This window comes from Hemibagrus wyckioides, linkage group LG10 (assembly GCF_019097595.1).
Source record: "Hemibagrus wyckioides isolate EC202008001 linkage group LG10, SWU_Hwy_1.0, whole genome shotgun sequence".
Lineage (NCBI taxonomy): Eukaryota > Metazoa > Chordata > Actinopteri > Siluriformes > Bagridae > Hemibagrus > Hemibagrus wyckioides.
Window position 1 is genome coordinate 115,001 of NC_080719.1, and position 23,726 is coordinate 138,726.

Sequence of the window (23,726 nt, forward strand, 5' to 3'; positions counted from 1 at the left end):
ACTGAGTACTGAGAGAAGAACTTGTAGAAGAATGTGAACACTCAGTTTGTATTTTAGCATCGCCTAGTTATTTAAACTATACGGTCAAAAGTAAGAGCCTGCTGATAACACCCAGATGTTTTTCTTCCCCAAACCCTGAGTCACATAATTGCACAGAAGGTCTCTGTGCTTCACAGTTTACAGTAACACCCAGAAGATGACCGGTTCCATTCTCAGTCTGGTTCCTTTCAAGGTTTCTTCCTTGTCATCTCAGGGAGCTTATTCTCACCACCGTCACCACTTCCTATTAATATAATTTTTTTTTTTTTTTCTGTGATAATGCCTCATGGAAGATCAGATATTCTCCGTATAATTTCTGTCTGATGTGATTGGATCGGTCACTACAGTACTGGCCAATCTCATATGATGCAGGATACGTCAATGTATTTCTGTTTGATAACAAAATACCTTCACATATAAAAATCCACTGATGAACATCTACTAAAATATTTAAAATCTGAATGGATCAGTGATTATTAGTAGCAGCAGTGGGCTTCTGTTGTTGTGCTAAAGAGAAATAAATTCAGTAAAATATCACACGATTGAATATGATGTCATTATTTCACCCAGCTTTAGGTTCCTTGATTGCTAACATCTGTGTGTGTTTCCTCCACAGGGCATGGCCTTGAGTCTGGGAGATAAGATTAATCTGTCTCAGAAGAAGACCATCTCATAAAGCTTAAAGCCCTCAGTAGGCGATGTTCGGCTTGTTCTTCTTTACTTCATTTTTCCTTTATCACTCCGTTTCACTTGTGTTCACATCATTGCTGTGACTGGAATAAAACCAGTAAGAAATGTGTGGTATTTCATCCAAATAAAACTCTTAATGTATCTTCATTTATCTGTAATATGTACCAATAAATATCACCAGACCATCAACGCCTCCTGTCCTACATCCTCGTCTCATTAAAATAAACACTTTACTCAAAATGAGCCAAATGATCAGATGCTGAGGAGGAAATTATCGAGTGAAATCTCGTACGTCTCCAACAGCGATGTGTAACTCCAGAATCGAGCGTTATTCTCAACCGGGACGCAGGGATCCATAAATATTGTGGAGATGCAAATAATTATGACATTATTGTTTTTGCAGAAATCTGATAATCTCTTATTTTTATCTGGAGGCTGTTAGTGATGACATAGAAGATGTAAGACAAATAAACTTAACAAGGAATTAACATCAAGGAAAACATCACTCCTGAAATTCCTCCTCCTCCTCCTCACTGCTCAGCACCTATGCCTTTATCTCTTTTAAACTTTTACACTCTGATCTTTAGTCCTTCTATTTGTCCTGAATATTCTGATTAAACTGAGGTCTGTTTTTTTCTTCTTCAGTTCTGCAGTTTTACATATGCTCATAAACACACCCTCATTCAGTCCACTAACTGACATTCAAATAAATACTGTTTCCTCTGATGAGGTATTGAGTCACAATAGCATAAATTATATAAAATAATTGGTCTAAAGAGGTTTCTTTGTATTTAACACATGACTTCTGAAAGGTTTGAAATAAACATCTCTAAAGTACATGCATGCAGTGCTGCTATAAACACACTGGATTCTTTTGTTCTTGATAAACTGGAAAACTTTTGTATGTTTGTGTTTTCCTTCACATGGACGAGGTGCAGTGTTTCACTTCATTAAAATTCCTCGCATTCCTTCAGGGCTCTGGGCAGGAATGAGAGTCGGTCATGAGCTGAGTCCACACATTAAAGTGAGAAAAAGTGAATCAGTGACACACCGATGAAGAGAGCAGACAGAACAGGACGCTGGATCCATGTCTTATTAGAATTAGCGCTGAAGTGTCTGATCTTCTACATGAGAACCCATGTTCTGTTTCAGTTTTGTGAAGACAAGATTTTTCTGAGGTCAAGGTCAGAGGTCACATCTGTGAAAACAACACACACTCACAGGACCCTCTTTACTCCTGGCATTAATGTGAGTCCTGTAATGCGAGTCCTGGTGAATGGATTGTCAGTGGTCAGTGATTAAAAGCGTGAACAGAGTCCAGTGTGAAGCACCACTGTCCTAGCCAGACGATACATTCATTCCCATCTTAAATTTTTTAAGGCTGTTAATGCATGCTTTTGTTAAAATAATATATTTTGTAAATACAAAAGGTTTACTTCAAAATATCTGCCAAGACACCATGCTTTGTGCACAGGAACATTGTCCTGCTGGAGCAGGGTTTGGACTCTGAGTTCCAGTGAAGGGAAAGTAGAATCACTGGTCAAATACACTGGGGGGAGGGGGAGGGAGGGAGAGAGAGAGATTAAGAAGTTTGCTCTTGTCCTGTAATGGTTTAAGAAGATGTAGATGTACATTTTGCACAAACAAGGCTAGCCATGAGGCATGAGGTTGTCCTGGGAGATAAAGCTGACCGACCGGCTGCTCCTCCTCTTCTCCGTTATAATGTAAGACCTACATCATCTCATGTTCCTCACCTTTCCAAGAATAAACTCTGCAACCTATTTCATGTTAAAACTGATGGAGCAAACTATACACTACAATCTAAGAGCTGCTTTTCTGTTTGATAACTGATGTACCTCGTTCCCTCCTGCCTCTTTTGGTAGATATAACACACTCTGAGGAAGCCAGTGCAGTCTGTCCCAAAAGAAATATAATGCTCTGTCACTACAGTAGACTTGCCCTGAAACTGGTTATTATACCATGTTATTCATAATAATAAATGTTCACCCTCAATTTGATATTCGTGGTCATCTCCATTTTAGTAAAATTCCTTATTCTTTCCCAATTTTTATTTGCTGTCAAAATGTTTATAAATCCCGTCTTTAGACCAGTTAAGATCTCCAGATAAACCTGGTTCTCCCCATCCCATCTGCTTACCAACAATGCAGTGCTTTTTGCTCAGTTTACTTTTGAAGATGAAATCTACAATTTTTAAGTTTTTGTACATCAGTGTTTCTATTGCCCCCATGATGTCATCAGCGTTACCTGAGAGGCGTAAGGGTAAAAGATGTTTAGCTAGCTAACACCTGCTAACTGCTTAATGTGCATAGCATGGGTTCAACTTCCAGAGATTTCAACATTGCAGACATTGTCCAGCCGTGCCTTATTCCACTTTTTACAGACCCTGCACCCACTCCGGCCCTTTCTGGATAAGATTGGACACCCCTGGTCTAGAGAAATCAGACCATACTTTATAGCCAGTCAACTCGAGATGTCCAGGTCGTCTACATCAAATAGAAATGTTATGTACTGTATATGCACGCATTGGTCAATTACTTCTCTTAATCTACTTGTCAGTGCTATTGACGAGTTAATAATCAGAGTTTATAATCAGTGTTTATAATCAGTGTTTATAATCAGTTTATACACAGCAGACTTACTGCTCTCCAGTTCCTTCACACAGATCTTCCTTCTTCAGTCGTAGACTCAGCACCATCCTCCTATTAAAAATTTAATAAAATATTGTAAAAATTAAATACATTTTTTCAACTTTCTCTGTTTCTCTACTTTTGTAAAGCTGCTTTGAGACAATGTCCATTATAAAAGCTGCTATACAAATAAACTGAGTTGAATTGAATAGATGTGGCCTGGACCACCTGTGGACTCACACAGAGCCTGGAGTTCCACAATTCCAATCTCTATATCCTGGACTGATTGACGTCTTTAGTCACATTAAGTTTGTACTGATTACAGAATCACTGGATTTGAATTTTCCCTACATCCCACTGTTATGTGTAGTGACGTATTCTTTAGAGTTATGGGTGGTCAGAAGAGTTGTGTTCCTTTGAACTGGTTTGTGTTTTTTTTTCTCCCTGTTTCCTCTCTGGCTCCTCCCATTCAATCCATCTGGTAAGTAGTTGATTGCCCTCAGCTGCATGGGCATAGCGGCAAGAGTGAGGTGGTATAAAGCAGACAGGAAATTAGCGGAGCTTGACAAAAACAAAAACAACAACTCCTCCTCCAACTCATCACAAACACTTTCCTTTTCAACCAATTTAACAGACAGTTTTCTTTTTCCCCATTTTTGTGTCTTGTCCTGATTTTCTTCTGGTCTGTGGATTTTCATTGTGTTGCATGTCCATACTGGACTGACTAAATCCATTATTCAGTGTGACTGGTAGTGGTGAGCCCTCAATATTCTCCTGTAACGCTTCAGTAATATTCTCAGTCTCCGCCCTGACCTCAGTCGCTATCGCTTCCTGGCCTCCTGCTCTAACCTGAGCCTGTGCCTCATCCTGATGTTTAGCTCTAACCTGAGCTGCTGTCTCATCATGAAAATCTGCACCATTCATATTGCCTGACATGTGCCTGGTTTTTCAGTAGCCCCTTATCCCATTGTAACCTAGTCACCTTCTCCGGGCAGCTGCTCACGACATGTCCTTCCTGTCCACACTGAAAACATTTCATTCACTTGCATGGTGCAAATACTGTGTATTCAAAGTTGTCTATTTTTAAACCTTCACTCAATATTTACTCTGAAGAGAGCATTATTAATAGCTGAGACTGACCATGTCCTGACGGTTCTCACTCCAGTACTTCATCGCTAATAAATGGGAGCAGGTTAAATCAGCAGTGGTTAGTTTAAGATGTTGTTGAAATGGGAGACTTGTCAGACTTCCTAAGGGGACACAAGCTGAGAGATGTTCAGCAGGAACATCTGTAACCTTTACAGCCCAGCAGGCTCCATGATTATGACTGCATATATAAAACATGGCAGGACTTCATCAGACAAGAACATGTTGTACTGGTCGAACATTAAGAAGGATTGTGTACAAAAATCACAAACTGCTGCAGCAAAAGTGAGAGCAGAACGTAATATCCACCTTAAAGACCCTGTTTCCTCAAAAATACTCTACAGAGAACTTCACAACATGCCAACATCCATGGAAAAGCAGCAGTTGCTAAACCATTTATCACAGACACCAATGTAAAACTGTGCAGTCTCCATGATTATGATGGTGTCATGATCATAAAACCTGAACAGCTGAAGACTGGAAACGAGTGATAAGGTCTGAATCATCTACATTATTCCCAACAGCAAGTCCAGTTTATGTATGAAGAACCTCAGCTTGCGTCAGCTTGGGTGGATCTGTGAAGATTTGGGCGGTCATATCTTGGTATTCTGTTGGTTCCATCATTAGCCTACATGGTCGTGTTTCTGCCAGCACGTATTGAAGTGATCAGGTTCCCTGATCCAACCTCTCTGAAGCACCTAGAAGAAGCTAGATGATTGTTACAAAATTCCACTAGAAAATATTAGGAAGTTTTATGAATCTATTCCAAGAAGTTTGGAAGCTGTATTAAATGCAGATGAAGGTCCAACACCTTATTAATATCAGTGTTCACATTATTTTGCCCAAATCCTGTAGATTGACTTTGTCAAATGAATCCAGAAACATTAAAACTGCACTGTTAATCTCAATACCGCTTTTGAACTTCCCTAACACTTAACCAAACACTTCACCAACCGCAAGCCTTCATTCTTCTACCTGAAAGTCTAGAGATATTTAACACCGAGCCGCAGGGACACCTTTACTACGCGGGGAAAAGAGTTCCCTACGCCCAGCAAACCTGCGCATGCGCGCGAGAGAGAGAAAGAGAGCGAGCGGGAGAGAGAGAGAGATATTACGCCCCCTAGCGGCTGCAGCTGTATGCGCTCTCACGGCTCCTCCCCAGCGCAGTGTGCCAGTGCGAGACTCGAACAGAGAGAGAGAGAGAGAGATTGCCAATGCGTTTTCACAGCGCCGCGCTCTCGGAGATATTCTCGCTGTTTTTCAGCTCCACACTGAGTTTTTCTGTCTAATTAACGCCGCGGTTCCTCTGCCGTAGGCCAGTGAGAGAGAGAGAGAGAGAGAGAAGGCGAGAGCGCGCGGCGCGTCCCCGATGGCGGGCTGGAAGGACGGAGCGGTACAGGAGAAGTACCGACTCGTGGTGGTGGGAGGAGGCGGCGTGGGAAAATCCGCATTAACCATCCAGTTCATTCAGGTAAATAATCCAGTCTTGATCCGGGTCATGTGATTGAATAATCCATTTTATTGACCTAGTTAATTCAGCTAAATAATCCGATTTATTAATCCAGTTCATGCCAGTAAATAATCTGGTATATTCAGGTAAATAATCCACATTATCAGTACTGAGTGTATTCTGTAGATGTGTGTGTTCACATCACTTCACACTGAACTGTAAACTTCACTAACACTGGAGTTTAGTATTATCCTTCTTTTAGTTGGCTGGGGTTTGTTCATTTAAGTGGTGTGTGTGTGTGTGTGTGTGTGTGTGTGTCTATTCCCCTGTTTCTCGGCCAAAATAGCCTACACCCATGTACACTTTCCCTTCCTTCCCGCCTGTATCCCAAAATCAGAACTGGCTTCATTGGTCCAGTATACCTGAACACAAGCAATGTAACTGGATTTCAGCAGCTGTCACAGCTGTACACACACACACACACACACACACACACACAGTTTTTTACGGTAGGGTACACAGGGTTCAGGAATTCAGATGAAGCCGTCACATTTCTGGTTTTATTTATCTGTTGTTGTTTTTTTTTAATTATACATATTTATTCTCCTTGTTTATTTATATGTAAAGTGTGTTTTATAAATAAGATAATATTAGACTTAGAACTTCAGTGTGTACTACAGAGTGAGCTTCTTTACTTCCCTTCATAGTGCTCATGTCATGTGACTTTCTGGACCAAACCCAGGTCATAGCATTACTCTGCTCACAGACATGGTGGAAACCATTCCACAAACCCTGCGCTGAGGCAGAGAGAGAAATCACAAGGCTTTATTACTTTCTTGTTTCTGTAAGAAGTTTTGTCGCTGGCTTCTGAGCGAGTTCTCTCACTTTCTGCCTCTGTACTGACCTCTCCACAGTGTACTCTTTATCTCACTGCTGTTTTTAGTCTGTGGTGATGCATTAAACTTAATTTAGGTGTGTGTGTGTGTGTGTGTGTGTGTGTTTCCGGGTACCTTGGTTACTGTGTTACTGTCTTGTGAAAAGTGATTTACTGGAAACCTTTCACAGGAGAATAAAAAAAATAAAGTAAAATATCTAAAAATAATAGAGGTAAATATCTAATTCTCTTTTGTTAAACTCTAAATGTTCCAGAGCATATAAAAACCTGATAAAAAAAACCTTTTTCTTGAAAATATATAGAATTATTTAGTAATATTTAAAATATTTTAATGTAAAAATATATAGAATTTATTTTATTAAATTCATATTCAAATTTTATTTGTCACAAACACTTATACACAGTACAACATGTAGTGAAATGTTTTTTATGACTCTCCTAAAATGGAAATAAAAAAGTAAACACTAGAATATAAAAATGTAATGCATACAATTTCAATCAAAAGTAAACTAGAATATAAAATGTAAGAAATAATTTACATAAAATTTACAAACTATTATAATAACATAATATAATATTAAATAGACTATCAATTATACAATTTATATTTAAAAAATATAATAAATATAAACATCATTAAAGACATTATAAATAAAAAAATGTGAGTTTAATAAAATTTGTAATGCAGACGCACAAACAGTCAGAATCTTTTGCAAGACAAATCGTCAAAAAAAATCCTCATTTTTAACGGTTTGGTGAAAAAAAATCAAGTTAAAGTGAATTAATTGCATGTTGTGTTTGAATTGTTGTTGTGTTTAATGAAGTAATCAGCTTAAATCAGAATAAAAGACCGTTTGTATGTGTTTGGACCGGACCGGTCAGTGTTTAATAGCCAGAGGTGAAAGATATGACTGTTTTTTTTCTTTTCTCTGCAAATGTTTCTGTTCTTCAAGCTTCATCTTCCTTCTGATTTCTGTAGTTCTGATTTTTAGGAGAGATCACAGCCTGCTATAGACCTGATGTTTAACAGAATGAGGTCTTTAAAATATTTACTGTATACTTTATGTTTAAACTCCACACTGTCTGAGTTTTTCGGGTTAAAGGCCCTGGAGAAAGCAGAAACTCAGGAAGAGGAAGTTCCTGCTGGTCCTCCAGAGGCTGCTGTGGTGTTTTGGGGAAATGATGAGATGTGGAGTGTGTGAGAGGAAATGAGTTTATCTTCTGAAGTCATATCGATCCAGACCCAGTGATATTTAGTAGGTGAATAATATAAGTTTGAAAAAAGTGTTAAGAAATAATCTGAATTTTGAACCTGGTGTAAATGATGTAACAGGAATCCTGAATCCTGGATCATCTTCAGGTTTCTTCCTCGCGTCGTCTCTGATCTTCTTCATTAGGATTGAAATCAACATTTGGATTTCTGTAAAGATGCTTTGTGACAACATCTCTTGTTAAAATAAATAATAAAAAAATAAATAAATAAATAATTTAAATAAATAAAAATGAAAGAAAATCTGCTTTAAATAAATAAATAAACAAAAACTAGAGAAAAAAAAATCCAGCCTTTAGTAGACGGATCTCGGTCAGCTTTACTGCAGCAGAGCGTTAGCAGGTTTGTGTGTTTGGTTTTTACTGAGTGTCTGTAAATGTAGTATTTTGTAAGTTTATCACCTATGCTGTGAGGAGGAGGTGTTTGGTCAGATCTGATCGTCCTGCTGATCAATGTGTCCAGACCCAGAAGATGTCCAGATACTTTAAATCAGCTCAGAACAGCGGACGCAGGTGAACTGATGCTTAGATATTCAGATGAGTAATGATCCGATTCCATCAGAGTGAGTCAGTTTAGATGACCTCATGGTGACCTCACGGTGATGTCATCATGCCTTTTGGCCTCAGAGACTGGACATGGCTTCAGTTTTCTCTCTTTAAAGATGTTCTAATGATCAGATTCCCCTGAGAGAGGGAGAGAAAGAGAGAGAGGGCGGTCACATCGCTCCGTTTCACTTTCTGTCTGAATTCATTACAATGTCTAGAATTCTGAGAACAATAAAATAATTTAGAATAATGAATTTTAATTTGTTTTTTCATTTCATTACTGTTTTAAAATCTGTTTGTCGTCCTTCAGTAGTCACGCGAGGTTAAAACACAGATACAGCGTTTAAAAAGCTTCTCTCATTTCATTCATTTATCTGCAGGTTTATTTCTTCAGCTTGGTGTTTAATGACTTTGTTCTGAACTTTAAACTTTAATCCAGATTCCGGTTCAGAGATCACTGATATTTTCATTTAAAATTATCATCACATGCTAGCTAATATTAGCACGTATAACTCGTGGGCAGAGTTGTGTGTGTGTGTGTGCGTGTGCGTGTGTGTGTATGTATGTATGTATGCGTGTGTGTGTGTGTGTGTGTGTATGTATGTATGCGTGTGTGTGTGTGTGTGTGTATTGTATGCATTTGTGTGTATTGTATGTGTGTGTGTGTGTATTGTATGCTTTTATGTGTGTGTGTGTGTATGTATGTATGCGTGTGTGTGTGTGTGTGTGTGTATTGTATGCGTTTGTGTGTGTGTGTGTGTGTGTATTGTATGTGTTTGTGTGTATTGTATGTGTGTGTGTGTGTGTATTGTATGCTTTTATGTGTGTGTGTGTGTATTGTATGCGTTTGTGTGTGTGTGTATGTGTGTGTGTATTGTATGCGTTTGTGTGTGTGTGTGTATTGTATGCGTTTGTGTGTGTGTGTGTGTGTATTGTATGTGTGTGTGTGTGTGTATTGTATGCTTTTATGTGTGTGTGTATTGTATGTGTGTGTGTGTGTGTGTGTGTATTGTATGCGTTTGTGTGTGTGTGTATGTGTATGTATGTATGCGTGTGTGTGTATTGTATGTGTGTGTGTGTGTGTGTGTATTGTATGTGTGTGTGTGTGTGTGTGTATTGTATGCGTTTGTGTGTGTGTGTGTGTATTGTATGTGTGTGTGTATTGTATGCGTTTGTGTGTGTGTGTGTGTATGTATGTATGCGTGTGTGTATGTGTGTGTGTGTGTGTGTATTGTATGCGTTTGTGTGTGTGTGTGTATTGTATGCGTTTGTGTGTGTGTGTGTGTATTGTATGTGTGTGTGTATTGTATGTGTATGTGTGTGTGTGTGTGTGTGTATTGTATGCGTTTGTGTGTGTGTGTGTGTGTATTGTATGCGTTTGTGTATTGTATGCGTTTGTGTGTGTGTGTATTGTATGCGTTTGTGTGTGTATTGTATGCGTTTGTGTGTGTGTGTGTGTATTGTATGCGTTTGTGTGTGTATTGTATGCGTTTGTGTGTGTGTATTGTATGCGTTTGTGTGTGTGTGTGTGTGTATTGTATGCGTTTGTGTGTGTATTGTATGCGTTTGTGTGTGTGTGTATTGTATGTGTGTGTGTATTGTATGCGTTTGTGTGTGTGTGTGTATTGTATGCGTTTGTGTGTGTGTGTGTGTATTGTATGTGTGTGTGTATTGTATGCGTTTGTGTGTGTGTGTGTGTATTGTATGTGTGTGTGTATTGTATGCGTTTGTGTGTGTGTATTGTATGCGTTTGTGTGTGTGTGTGTGTATTGTATGTGTGTGTGTATTGTATGCGTTTGTGTGTGTGTATTGTATGCGTTTGTGTGTGTGTGTGTGTATTGTATGTGTGTGTGTATTGTATGCGTTTGTGTGTGTGTGTGTATTGTATGTGTGTGTGTATTGTATGCGTTTGTGTGTGTGTGTGTATTGTATGTGTGTGTTTATTGTATGCGTTTGTGTGTGTGTGTGTGTGTGTGTGTGTGCCCCCACCCGATTCTGAGTGTCTCACCCTGCATGGTTCTCATTACTGCTCTGTGAGCTCATGCTGGAGGAACGCTGCAACTCTGAGATGGTATTAAATAAACTCAGATGAAACACAGCCTTGATTTTCTGATCACCAAATCTGATGTTTGGGTGGGGCTGGGTGGTGGTGTGTAGCTGGGCTTAGGGGGTTGTGGGTAGGGGTGCGTGCGTGTGCGGGAGGGGTGGGGTGGGGTGGGGTTGTGTGTATGTGTGAAGGGGTGTATTTGGATAAAGATGTGTGCTTTGGTCATAGGTCAAACCCTCAACATACAGTCTTATGCAAAAGTTTAGGCACCCCTTGATAAATAACAGATTTTGGTGATTTTTTAATTGAAAAGATGTTAACACAGTCTCTCTTGGAAATGGAAACAATATTTTCAGCAAACATTGATGCATAGTTACTTCTTATGCCATAAATTGAACAAAAATAAAAAATAAAAACATTATTATGGCACTGTGCAAAAGTTTGGGCACTCTAAGAGTTCCAGAGTCTCAGATTCTTTTTTACAAGGTTTCAGACCTTAATCAGCTCGTTAGATCTGATGCATGGCAGCAGCTGTCATTAGTAAATGCCAATTTCAAAGATTTACAAATACTTTGACTCTTCAAACCTTGTGCACACACTTGCGGACACTCAACAACTATGGGTTCCTCTAAGCAGCCTTGTAAGACTCTGAAAATGAAAGCTATTGATGCCCACAATGCAGGAGAAGGCTACAAGAAGATAGCAAAGCGTTGTCAGCTTGCAGTTTCCACAGTGAGAAATGTAATTAAGAGATGGCAGTTCAGGGGAACTGTGGAGGTCAAGATGAGATCTGGAAGACCAAGAAAACTCTCGGAGAGAACTGCTCGTGTGCTGGTCAGAAAGACAAATCAAAACCCCCATTTGACTGCAGAAAACCTGAAAAACCTTAGCAGACTCAGGAGTGGTGGTGCATCGTTCCACTGTGCAGCGATGCTTGCACAGACAAGACCTTCATGGAAGAGTCAGCAGAAGAAAACCTTTCCTGCGTCCCCATCATAAAATCCAACGTCAGAAGTATGCAACAGAACATCTACAGAAGCCTGATGCATTTTGGAAACAAGTGCTGTGGACTGATGAAGTTAAAATAGAACTCTTTGGCCACAATCAGCAAAGGCATGTTTGGAGAAAAAAAGGAGCAGCATTTCATGAAAAGAACACCTTGCCAACTATTAAGCATGGGGGTGGAGCTATCATGCTTTGGGGTTGTGTTGCAGCCAGTGGCACAGGAAACATTGCACGGGTGGAGGGAAGAATGGATTCCACTAAATACCAGCAAATTCTGGAAGCAAACATCACACCTTCTGTAAAAAAGCTGAAGCTGAAAAGAGGATGGCTTCTACAACAGGACAATGATCCTAAACATACCTCGAAATCCACTATGGAATACCTAAAGAGACGCAAGCTGAAGGTTTTGGAATGGCCATCACAGTCCCCTGATTTAAACATCATTGAAAATTTGTGGGTAGATCTTAAAAGAGCTGTGCATGCAAGACGACCAAAGAATATTACAGAACTAGAAGCCTTTTGCAAGGAAGAATGGGAGAAAATCTCAAGTACAAGAATTGAAAGACTTTTAGCTGGCTATAAAAAGCGTTTGCAAGCTGTGATATCTGCAGAGGAGGTGTTACTATGTACTGATTATGTAGGGTGCCCAAACTTTTGCACAGTGCCAAAATAATGTTTTTATTTTTTATCTTTGTTCAATTTATGGCATAAGAAGTAACTACGCATCAGTGTTTGCTGAAAATATTGTGCATTTTTTCCATTTCCAAGAGAGACTGTGTTAACATCTTTTCAATTAAAAAATCACCAAAATCTGTTATTTATCAAGGGGTGCCTAAACTTTTGCATAAGACTGTATAAAATGGGTCAGTCTTCAGTTTTGTGCATCAGTGCAGACTGGAAATTATCAATAACACAAAGCACAAAACACACATTTATTTCATTTTTATCAAAATAGTTACATCTTTACATCTTATTTAGGGAACACACACACACAGGCAAGGAAACTGCTCTTTATATAACGTATATTGTTTTAATGAATGTGTTTCTGGGCCTCTGTAGCTCAAAGTAAACTTCACTCTGCTCAAGGTTAAAACAGCAGCTCTGTTCACACACTCTGTGTGTGTGTGTGTGTGTGTGTGTGTGTGTGTGTGTGGATTTTTAGCTCACCTGTTGATTTCTCACACACACTTGAGTTCAAAGCTCTTCGAATTAAAGTTCCACTTTGTACAATAAAAGTAATTGTAAATAATTTTCTGATCATTCTGTGTCTTCAGATTCTCATCATAATAAAAACCCCTCAGTGATCAGGGTTCTCTCTGTAGAGAACACGCAGAACCGTTCTTTCCTGAACAGCATGCATTAAAAATAACACTGTAAGCTTTAACTATAATAATAATAATAATAGTTGATTATAGAGGATTAGATGTACACACACTGATATGGATTTGTTTTTATTTAAATAGAATAAAAGGATTTAGTTGATTTAGAATGCAGCCTTTCAGGTGATAAGCATTGGCATTAATAAAGCCTTATTGTTTTGGGGCGTGTCCCAATATGCAGTGAGGTTGGGAAAAAGGGAAACTTCCTAAACAGTGATTGTGAAAGAGGATCTCCACCCACATGTTTAAAAATACTCCATCAGGCCCAAACCTCTCTGTGGCCTTACTGCTGATCTCCACTGTTGCGTATTTTCTATCGGCTCACTTCCTGTATCAGCGTGAACACACAGCTCTGAGCAGGATACACACTCTGCTCTCCAGGGGTTAGTGAACTTTCCTGGAAATAGGACATGCTGGTGCTGCACTTCATTGGCTCTCAGTTTCATGCTGCAGCAGGAGGCTGTGAGCGCATTCAGTATTTACAGACTGATATGAGTTACACGTGATGCTCTTTTTAGATTACATGTGTTTTAGCAAAGAGAAACAGAGTGTGTAGTGTGTGTATGGTGTGTGGAGTGTGTATGGTGTATACTGTGTATTGTGTGTATTGTGTATGGATTGTGTATGGTGTGCATTTTGTGTATAGTGTGTAGTGTGTGTATGATGTGTATAGTGTGTTTAGTCTTTCCACGGTTTCCACACACAGTGTTTATGTGCCATGTGTATAGTGTGTATGGAGTGTATAGTGTGTATGATGTGTTGTGTGTTTAGAGAACATGCTTTCCACATGCAGTGTTTATGCGCCGTGTGTATAGTGTGTATGGTGTGTGTATGGTGTGCGTAGTGTGTTTAGAGAACACGCTTTCCACACGCAGTGTTTGTGTGTTCGTGTGTATCTGCACCCACGCGAGTCTCTCGTCTGCTTCTGGCTCAGAGTCGTGCAGCTTGTGGCTTTCATGTGCTCGGTGTGTCTGTGTCTGAGATATCCTGTTTACTCCTGTGAAGTGTAGACACCGAACTCACACCTTTACCATCAGACTAACGTCTTTTTACAACCAAAAACACTTTAATGCACTGACAGCAAAAAGAAAAAAATTACTAAAACATCACACATCACAGCCGCACACCATTCTCAAATACATCAACACACATCAGTCTAGTAAACCTCAGCTACACTAAACTCTTTTTCAGATTCTTCAGAGCTGAGCAGAAAAAAATCCTCCCAGCTGTTTGATAAAGAGGATTTATTTAACCATGTTTGTGTATATAATTTTATATTTGTCCCTAATGAGCGAGTCAGAGGTGATGGTGGTGAAGGAAAAACTCTCTGAAAAGACATGAGGAAGTGAGTGAAACCTCATCCTTATCTGGGTGACACCAGAGAGTGGGATTATAAATCACTATAAACACTGAGAGTGGGATTATAAATCACTATAAACACTGAGAGTGGGATTATAAATCACTATAAACACTGAGAGTGGGATTATAAATCACTATAAACACTGAGAGTGGGATTATAAATCATTATAAACACAGAGAGTGGGATTATAAATCATTATAAACACTGAGAGTGGGATTATAAATCATTATAAACACTGAGAGTGGGATTATAAATCATTATAAACACTGAGAGTGGGATTATAAATCACTATAAACACTGAGAGTGGGATTATAAATCATTATAAACACAGCGAGTGGGATTATAAATCATTATAAACACTGAGAGTGGGATTATAAATCATTATAAACACTGAGAGTGGGATTATAAATCATTATAAACATAGCGAGTGGGATTATAAATCATTATAAACACTGAGAGTGGGATTATAAATCATTATAAACACTGAGAGTGGGATTATAAATCATTATAAACAGAGAGAGTGGGATTATAAATCATTATAAACAGTGAGAGTGGGATTATAAATCATTATAAACACTGAGAGTGGGATTATAAATCATTATAAACACTGAGAGTGGGATTATAAATCACTATAAACACTGAGAGTGGGATTATAAATCATTATAAACAGCGAGTGGGATTATAAATCATTATAAACACTGAGAGTGGGATTATAAATCATTATAAACACTGAGAGTGGGATTATAAATCATTATAAACATAGCGAGTGGGATTATAAATCATTATAAACACTGAGAGTGGGATTATAAATCATTATAAACACTGAGAGTGGGATTATAAATCATTATAAACACAGCGAGTGGGATTATAAATCATTATAAACACTGAGAGTGGGATTATAAATCATTATAAACACAGAGAGTGGGATTATAAATCATTATAAACACTGAGAGTGGGATTATAAATCATTATAAACACTGAGAGTGGGATTATAAATCACTATAAACACTGAGAGTGGGATTATAAATCATTATAAACACAGCGAGTGGGATTATAAATCATTATAAACACTGAGAGTGGGATTATAAATCATTATAAACACTGAGAGTGGGATTATAAATCATTATAAACATAGCGAGTGGGATTATAAATCATTATAAACACTGAGAGTGGGATTATAAATCATTATAAACACTGAGAGTGGGATTATAAATCATTATAAACAGAGAGAGTGGGATTATAAATCATTATAAACAGTGAGAGTGGGATTATAAATCATTATAAACACTGAGAGTGGGATTATAAATCATTATAAACACTGAGAGTGGGATTATAAATCACTATAAACACTGAGAGTGGGATTATAAATCATTATAAACACTGAGAGTGGGATTATAAATCATTATAAACACAGCGAGTGGGATTATAAATCATTATAAACACTGAGAGTGGGATTATAAATCATTATAAACACTGAGAGTGGGATTATAAATCATTATAAACACTGAGAGTGGGATTATAAATCATTATAAACACTGAGAGTGGGATTATAAATCATTATAAACACTGAGAGTGGGATTATAAATCATTATAAACACTGAGAGTGGGATTATAAATCATTATAAACACTGAGAGTGGGATTATAAATCATTATAAACACAGAGAGTGGGATTATAACTCATTATAAACAGAGAGAGTGGGATTATAAATCATTATAAACAGAGAGAGTGGTATGTTCTTTCTATAACTATAAGTGGACTTGTGCAGTCAGGAGCTTTGGAGCCACTTAGAAACATGATCATCAGTGTAATTTTTGAATTATCGTCAGTATAATTTTTAATTCAGTATAAATATAAGACTAATTACATTTCACATGATTTAAATCTCACCCTAATCCTGCTGAAGCCATCATACATATAATGATGGGGACTGTGTGCAAAACCCACAGCAACAGCAGATCAAAGCCATAGTCTTCAGCTGGTTCTGTCCACTGCAGTCCCATGTATCTCCAGGTTGTCCTCAGCAGCAGTGATGAGATTCCAACCAGAAGTAGAGACCAGGGTGGGTCACGCAGGTCCAAGTTTGTTTGTGTCTTCAGCCTGGACTTAAACAATGAGGCTGTTCCATAACTGTGGGGCTTTGTAAAAAAAAAAAAAAGCTCCGCCCCCTGCTGTAGCCTTTACTATTTGTGGTACCAACATATATATATATATATAGTGTATTTAGTGTAGTGTGTAAAAACTAGTGTAGTGTCAGTCTATTTTGGGAAGAGGAATTATTTTTGAAGTCAGTTTGAAATGACATACGATGGTTTTTGTGTAAATAAATGTTACATTTTTATCTATTTGTTTCTCACGTGAAAACAAACAATACCTTATAAAAAGCCATTATATAAGGTACATTTTCAGGACATTTTGTGCATTGATGCATAGTTTTTCATAGATAATGATACTCAGAAAATGCTGTAATATTGTAAGGACACTTTTTAAAACATTTTACTGCCTTTTCACGTCAAGTTTAAAATAATCTCACTGTTTTAGATTGTTTCTGTATTTTCTGTTTTTTGATAAAACTAGACAAAAGTTCCCTGATATTTAGAGCACAGACATAATGCATGTTTTTATCAAGTCCAGTTTGCCAGAGGAGGTGAATAGTCACATGGAGGCTTAATGACAGCACCATGCAAATGCTAATCCTTATGCTAACTGTGACAGCAGGCCTCACAATCACTCCATCTGATCATTTTAGTCTCTGAGTTACAGCCTCACTCTGGGCTTTGTTTAGGCTGAAGATCAGCTGATCAGGATCTCTCTCTCTCTCTCTCTCTTTATATATATATATATATATACACCAATCAGGCATAACATTATGACCACCTACTTATATTTGTGGCACTGCTGAAACAGGCCACAGCCATCATGGAATACCGTTTACATGAAAGGATGTACATGGTCTGCAACAATGCTTAGGTTACGTATGTGTCAAAGTAACATCCACATTAATGTCAGGACCCAAGGTTTCCCAGCAGAACGTGATTCATCAGACCAGGCCACCTTCTTCCATTGCACCGTAGTCCAGGTCTGATGCTCATGTGCCCATTGTTGGTGCTTTCAGCAGTGCACAGGGGTCAGCATGGACACCCTGACTGGTCTGCGGCCATCCGGCCACATACACAACAAACTGTGATGCACTGTGTGCAAACTGTGATGCACACACCTTTCTATCAGAACCAGCATTTACTTCTTCAGCAATTTGAATAACAGTAGCTCAAATCGGATCACACGGGCCAGCCTTCACTCACCATATGCATCAATGAGCCTTGACCACCCATGACCCTGTTGCCGGTTAACCACTGTTCCTTCATTGGACCACTTTTGATAGATACTGACCACTGCAGACCGGGACCCCACAAGAGCTGCAGTTTTGAAGATGCTCTGATCCAGTGGTCTAGCCATCACAATTTGGCCACAGGTGCCATGATGAGGAGATCACCAGACTTATTCACGTCACCTGGAACTGCTCACAATGTTATGGCTGATCGGTGTATTCATTTTTATTTATTTATTTTTTCCTAGCATCTGTCCTGCACATTGGCAGGTCTGCTATTTTTGTGGCGGATCATTTGATCTGCATGATTTGGCACAGGTTTTACGCCGGATGACCTTCCTGTCGCAACCCTCCCATTTTTATCCGGGCTTGGGACTGGCACAGAGAGTCAACTCTTCTGTGGCTGGGCCGGCGCCCTGCCTGGGAATCGAACCTGGGCCGCGGCAATGAGGGCGCGGGATCCTGTCGCTGGACCACCAGGGGGCCATGGCTGATCGGTGTATATATATCTTTTATTCAGATTTTACAAAAACGGAGATTTTCCACAAGAAATTTCTCACAGATCAGTTGTGCTGCAGTATATTTTACTGAACTGAATTCTGAACGTTATTTTCTTAGTCCTGCACTCCGCTTCATCTCTAAATGACACAAAAAGAAGGAACAGAAGTACACACTGCAGAACCTACTGCACTTATTATTCCTGTTAATTCTGTTGTTTCTGATGACCCTGACCTGAATTTCGGTCTCTGAGTGTCCCTGAGACACTCTCCAGACTGAAACTGCTTATGAAGCATGAAGCAGTTTTATGATAAGATGTTCAGAAGACAATTTTATCAGCATCTATTCTTATATAGGATCTCAGAGAGAGAGAGAGAGAGAGAGAGAGAGAGAGAGAAAGGTTTTGAAATGAACTGATTTGTTAAATCTCTGCAGCTGTAGAGGAGTGGTGTAGGTGTAGAGGAGTGGTGGAGGTGTAGCTGTAGAGGAGTGGTGGAGGTGTAGAGGAGTGGTGGAGGTGTAGCTGTAGAGCAGTGGTGGAGGTGTAGAGGAGTGGTGTAGGTGTAGAGGAATGGTGTAGGTGTAGAGGAATGGTGTAGGTGTAGAGGAATGGTGTAGGTGTAGAGGAGTGGTGTAGGTGTAGAGGAATGGTGGAGGTGTAGAGGAGTGGTGGAGGTGTAGAGGAGTGGTGTAGGTGTAGAGGAGTGGTGGAGGTGTAGAGGAGTGGTGGAGGTGTAGAGGAGTGGTGGAGGTGTAGAGGAGTGGTGTAGGTGTAGAGGAGTGGTGGAGGTGTAGAGGAATGGTGTAGGTGTAGAGGAATGGTGTAGGTGTAGAGGAGTGGTGTAGGTGTAGAGGAGTGGTGTAGGTGTAGAGGAGTGGTGTAGGTGTAGAGGAATGGTGTAGGTGTAGAGGAGTGGTGTAGGTGTAGAGGAGTGGTGTAGGTGTAGAGGAGTGGTAGAGGTGTAGAGGAATGGTGTAGGTGTAGAGGAATGGTGTAGGTGTAGAGGAGTGGTGTAGGTGTAGAGGAGTGGTGGAGGTGTAGCTGTAGAGCAGTGGTGGAGGTGTAGAGGAGTGGTGTAGGTGTAGAGGAGTGGTGTAGGTGTAGAGGAATGGTGTAGGTGTAGAGGAGTGGTGTAGGTGTAGAGGAGTGGTGTAGGTCTCCTGTCAGGTGATGGAACTCATGGGTTTTTCAGCCCAGAGGAGAACAGGGTTCCGCTGCTGTCCCGTTCCCGTTCCCCCTGTAGCTGCCTGCAGGATGGAGCAGGGATCAGCCGTGTGAGTTTTATTCCTGGAGTTTATTTCATCTGTTCATCATTTGTAGTGCTGAACTCTTTATAACCAAATGATGCACTGAGGTAATTTGAGCTAAGAGCTTTTACTTTTAGGATATTAAAGGGACGGGACAGAACCGTTCCACCTTCTGTCTTCATTCAGACCGTACCACCTGCCGTCTGCGTTCGGACCGTACCATGTTTTCTTGTCTTGGTGCCATTTTGAGGTCCCGTAAGGACAGCCGCTCTGCTCTGACTCCGAGGCCATTACTGCTTATTTATGAGGCTCAGTCTGGTGCTGTAATAGCATTTGTGCTGTCTGAGCGCTCTGAAGCCTAAAACGGTAACAGAGCTGTGTTTCTGTCACAGAGCCAGCTGCAGAGCTTTTATTCATCTGAAGATCAGTTTTATTCTGCAGGCAGGGAACAAAGCGGTCATCCTTCTGAACATGAGGAAGTCTGAATGCAGCAATGTGACATGCTTAAGAATGAATATTAAATATCTGTTTGTGTTGAGAAGAAGGTGTTCAGGTTCCTCACAACATCTCCTGGACACTGAATTTCTGCTAAAACATGACTTCAGTTGTTAAAAGTATTTCATTTTGGGTTTTTTTCTGATTTCTCTGATGAAACTCAGACACAGCTCTGTTTTCATACGATTCAGCAGCAGCCACAGCTCAGGTTTAGAGCTCTTGCACCATCGCCTGTATCACAATACTGATTTTCAGTGACTGAAACACTAAATCACTGCAACACCTCAATTACATTTTATTTCTATAGCAAGCAAATCAGATTTACAGAATTATATAAATGTAGTATATAAATGACAGGTTTTTACATTAAAATGTATCCCTAATGAGCATGTCAGAGAAAAAAACTCCCTGTGATGATATGAGGAAGAAACCTTGAGAGGAACCAGACCTAGCTCAAGAGAGAGAGAGAGAGAGAGAGAGAGACAGAATATTAATTATGATTCTGATCATGTGATGTTTAAAGACAATGTAGATTATGTATAAAGTGCAGGCAGGGACTCCGGCAAGACTAGGTATGACGACATAACTAAAAGGGAGAGCCAGACAGTGACAGACATGATGGACATAAAGCGTCCAACCACTTCACAGTCAGAAAATCTGAGTGACCATGTGAGAGTAGTAATGCAAGAGCATAATCCAAACATCCCAGTACACCAATCAGTGCTTTATAGGTCAAAAAATCTACATGAGCTTCAAATGAAAGACCAGAGTCAATAATCACACCAAGATCTTTTACTGCTGGACAAGATGAAACAGAAAGACCATCCACCATTACTCTATAATCAGAAAGTTTACTTCTAGCTCCATGTGGTCCTAGTACTAGCACCTCTGTCTGTCAGAGTTAAGCAGGGGGACGTTAGTGACTGTCCACTGTCTAATGCAGTGGTTCCCAAACTTTTTGAAAGCACAGCACCCCTTTGTAGCGTCTTTTTTTCCACGGCACCTCAACTCAATTAAACTAAATGTTCATGCGTACATACATATATAAAATTAAATCCAAATGAACAAACAACAAATAAAGCATAAACAGTAACAAAAGTTATTATAAATGCATCACAACGGACATAATGAGGTGAAGCAGCCCATTTAAAATGAACTATCTGTCTTTTAGAACTGGATGATGCATGTCAACAGACTGATTTGAACCATTTACTGTATGTGGGAATCAATGGAACAAAACGCATTTAAAGATTTACTTAACTCTTTAAATAATAATAAACAAATCAAATTCATTTTTTCTTTGGTTTCTCATTAAAACCCAATGCCTTCTTCAAACCTGACCTTATATCTTAAATCTAAAATATCTGTGCATGGAACTGCGTCACAGGCATTTTAATGGGATACATGTGCCTGCTTTTGTGAGCACAGCCTCTTGACATGGGGGAAGATTGAAGATAGTTCAACTCGTAGATCGTGCTTCACTGACAGGTACTGACTTTTTTGTTTTTCACGTATGCCAGGGATGAGAACGCTAGCTCACACAAGTAAGAAGTTGAAAACAGCAACAGCACATTGAAGTTTTCATTAACAGCGGGGAAGTAATACTCCAACCTTTCCTGGCTACAAGTGGGTCCTCTGCTGTTTCGGGAAATATGTTGATGTTTTTATTTTTCAGTATTTCTTGGCCTTGAAACTGTTAAGTTTGTCTGTTGTTACACTATTTTCATTATTTCCTTTCTCTCTGATCCATGTAAAACAGTAAGCCAGGTAGCTTTCACTGTATCGCCTGATTTTATTTATTTTTTGGTGTTGGTGGTTCCGGGTTGATGTCTGTTGGTCTTCTTGGCTGTGACATTTCTGCTTTATATTTAAAATAAATATTTAATTTTAAATATGTATGAAGTATATCAGTGTTTTTTATGGTTATTTATTTTTGTTTGGACATGCTCTTATGTTGGTGTTTTTATATTTTTAAAATATATGCTGTTAAAGGTTATTATATGGTACGATAATTATTTTTGGCTGTTTAAATTGGAAAAAAGATGAGATTCTGCAGCACCCCTAGCCAGTTGTCGGCACCAACTTTGGGAACCACTGGTCTAATGTCCTTTACACATTCTTCTATCTTAATAAGCTGGTGTCTTTCAAAGGGGAGTGAAACAGCTGATCAGATCATGTAATTTGGTTTTAAATTAATAGTCTGAGATTTTTGCCTGATATTCACAATTTTGCCACTGAAATAATTCATGAAGTCATTGCTGCTGCATGTAGATGGCGTGCCTTTTCTGCAGTGGTTTTACTCCTAGTTAATTCTGCCCCAGTATTTAGGATTTAGGATTTTTTTTGTTGTCTTTGATTAACGTGGAGAGAAATGCTGATCTAGTGGCACTGAGAGATTTTCTGGAGCTCAGGAGACTTTCCTTCAATGCTTACTGAAATATTTCCAATTTATTTTGACACCATTTACATTCTAATATTTAGTGGTCTTTAAGGTGTGTTTGTGGTCATTATAGCAGGGTGCTAGTTTATTCTTTTCCTAGATAAGTTATATAAGACACATTTTAACCGAGATGAGATAATGGTCAGGGATGGCTTCAGATTGTGGAAGAAGCTGTGAGTGAAACTGTGACTATATTTAATCTGAATATTAGATTGAGATTAAGAGTGTGACCTCCATTATGACTGGGTCCATTTACGTTCTGATGAACACCTACTGAATCTAGGACGGACACAGCTGAGACCCTCAGAGGGGCTTCCGATTTATCAGAGTGAATAAAGTCTCCCACAGTTAATGCTATGTTGAGAGAAACAGCTAGGTTTGAAATGAAATCTGCAAATTCAGAATATTTGCCTTTTGGGGGTCTGTAAATTATAATATCACAAATATGAGATTTCAGCATTGCTCACTACGACTGAACTCTGAGATCACGACAGAGGAAGTTCAGGAAAAGAGGAACAGAACAGTTCTGTCAGAGAGAGGAAGACCTTACCACTATTTTGAATTGAGGACAGAGTTGTAAACAAGGCCTCTGTGGTGCAGTGGAGTTTCTAAGAACATCAGATGTGAAAGCAGAGCAGCTGCAGCGAGCTCGTGAACTCTTTACCCACTGTGTGGTTTTCAGAAGCAGGTCACACACGAGGAAGCTGTCCGTCAGTACATACAGAGCACTTCTCTCAAACGTTGTTAAATACAGGCTGTAGTGTTTTTTAGACGGTCAGTGGCATGGTCACATGATCAGACAGTGTGGTCATGTGATCAGTCAGTGGACATTGCTCTGTAGCTGGACTTTTTTTTCAGGCCCCCAGCTGAGTTCTAGGGGAAACTGCAGTTTGGTTCCAGCTGCTCTTTGGGCAGAATGATTGAAGGTTAATGCCACAGGGTCTGCAGGAACAGGGCTAGAGGTCACTCAGGAACTCTTTCACTTCTTTAATCTCAGTAGGAATCGTGCCTTTGTGCTTGATGGGCAGGTTGTTTGAAGTGATGATGCATTTCATTTACCTGCAGCTTCTCCTGAACTCAGCTTCCTCTGAACCCTCACCTTCACACAGCAGCACTTTACCGTTACACATGAAGCAGTTAGAGATTGTGTGTAATTAAAAGATTTTAACTGTCAAACTGTTTTTACTGAGGTGCGACCATTCACCATTACTGGGTAAGTTCTGCTACGTTGTAGAGCAAATTCA

The 23,726-nt window shown here is 39.4% G+C and overlaps 2 protein-coding genes across 4 annotated transcripts in view; both read left to right on the forward strand.

The window, feature by feature from the left end:
- copb1 (COPI coat complex subunit beta 1) overlaps positions 1-918 on the forward strand; it is a 16,345-nt gene extending 15,427 nt beyond the window's left edge. For both annotated transcript variants that reach the window (XM_058400570.1, XM_058400571.1), the window contains one exon: positions 656-918. In XM_058400570.1, the coding sequence (XP_058256553.1) occupies positions 656-715 (60 nt within the window). In that variant the 3' untranslated portion in view covers positions 716-918. The remainder of the gene's footprint in view (positions 1-655) is intronic.
- Positions 919-5,672: 4,754 nt separating this feature from the next.
- The window catches only part of rras2 (RAS related 2), a 52,807-nt gene continuing 34,753 nt past the window's right edge, over positions 5,673-23,726 (forward strand). Inside the window, exon 1 of one of the 2 annotated variants that reach the window (XM_058400577.1) lies at positions 5,673-5,994. In XM_058400577.1, coding sequence (XP_058256560.1) covers positions 5,893-5,994 — 102 coding nt within the window. In that variant the 5' untranslated portion in view covers positions 5,673-5,892. The remainder of the gene's footprint in view (positions 5,995-23,726) is intronic. The other variant, XM_058400576.1, reaches the window with a different exon arrangement.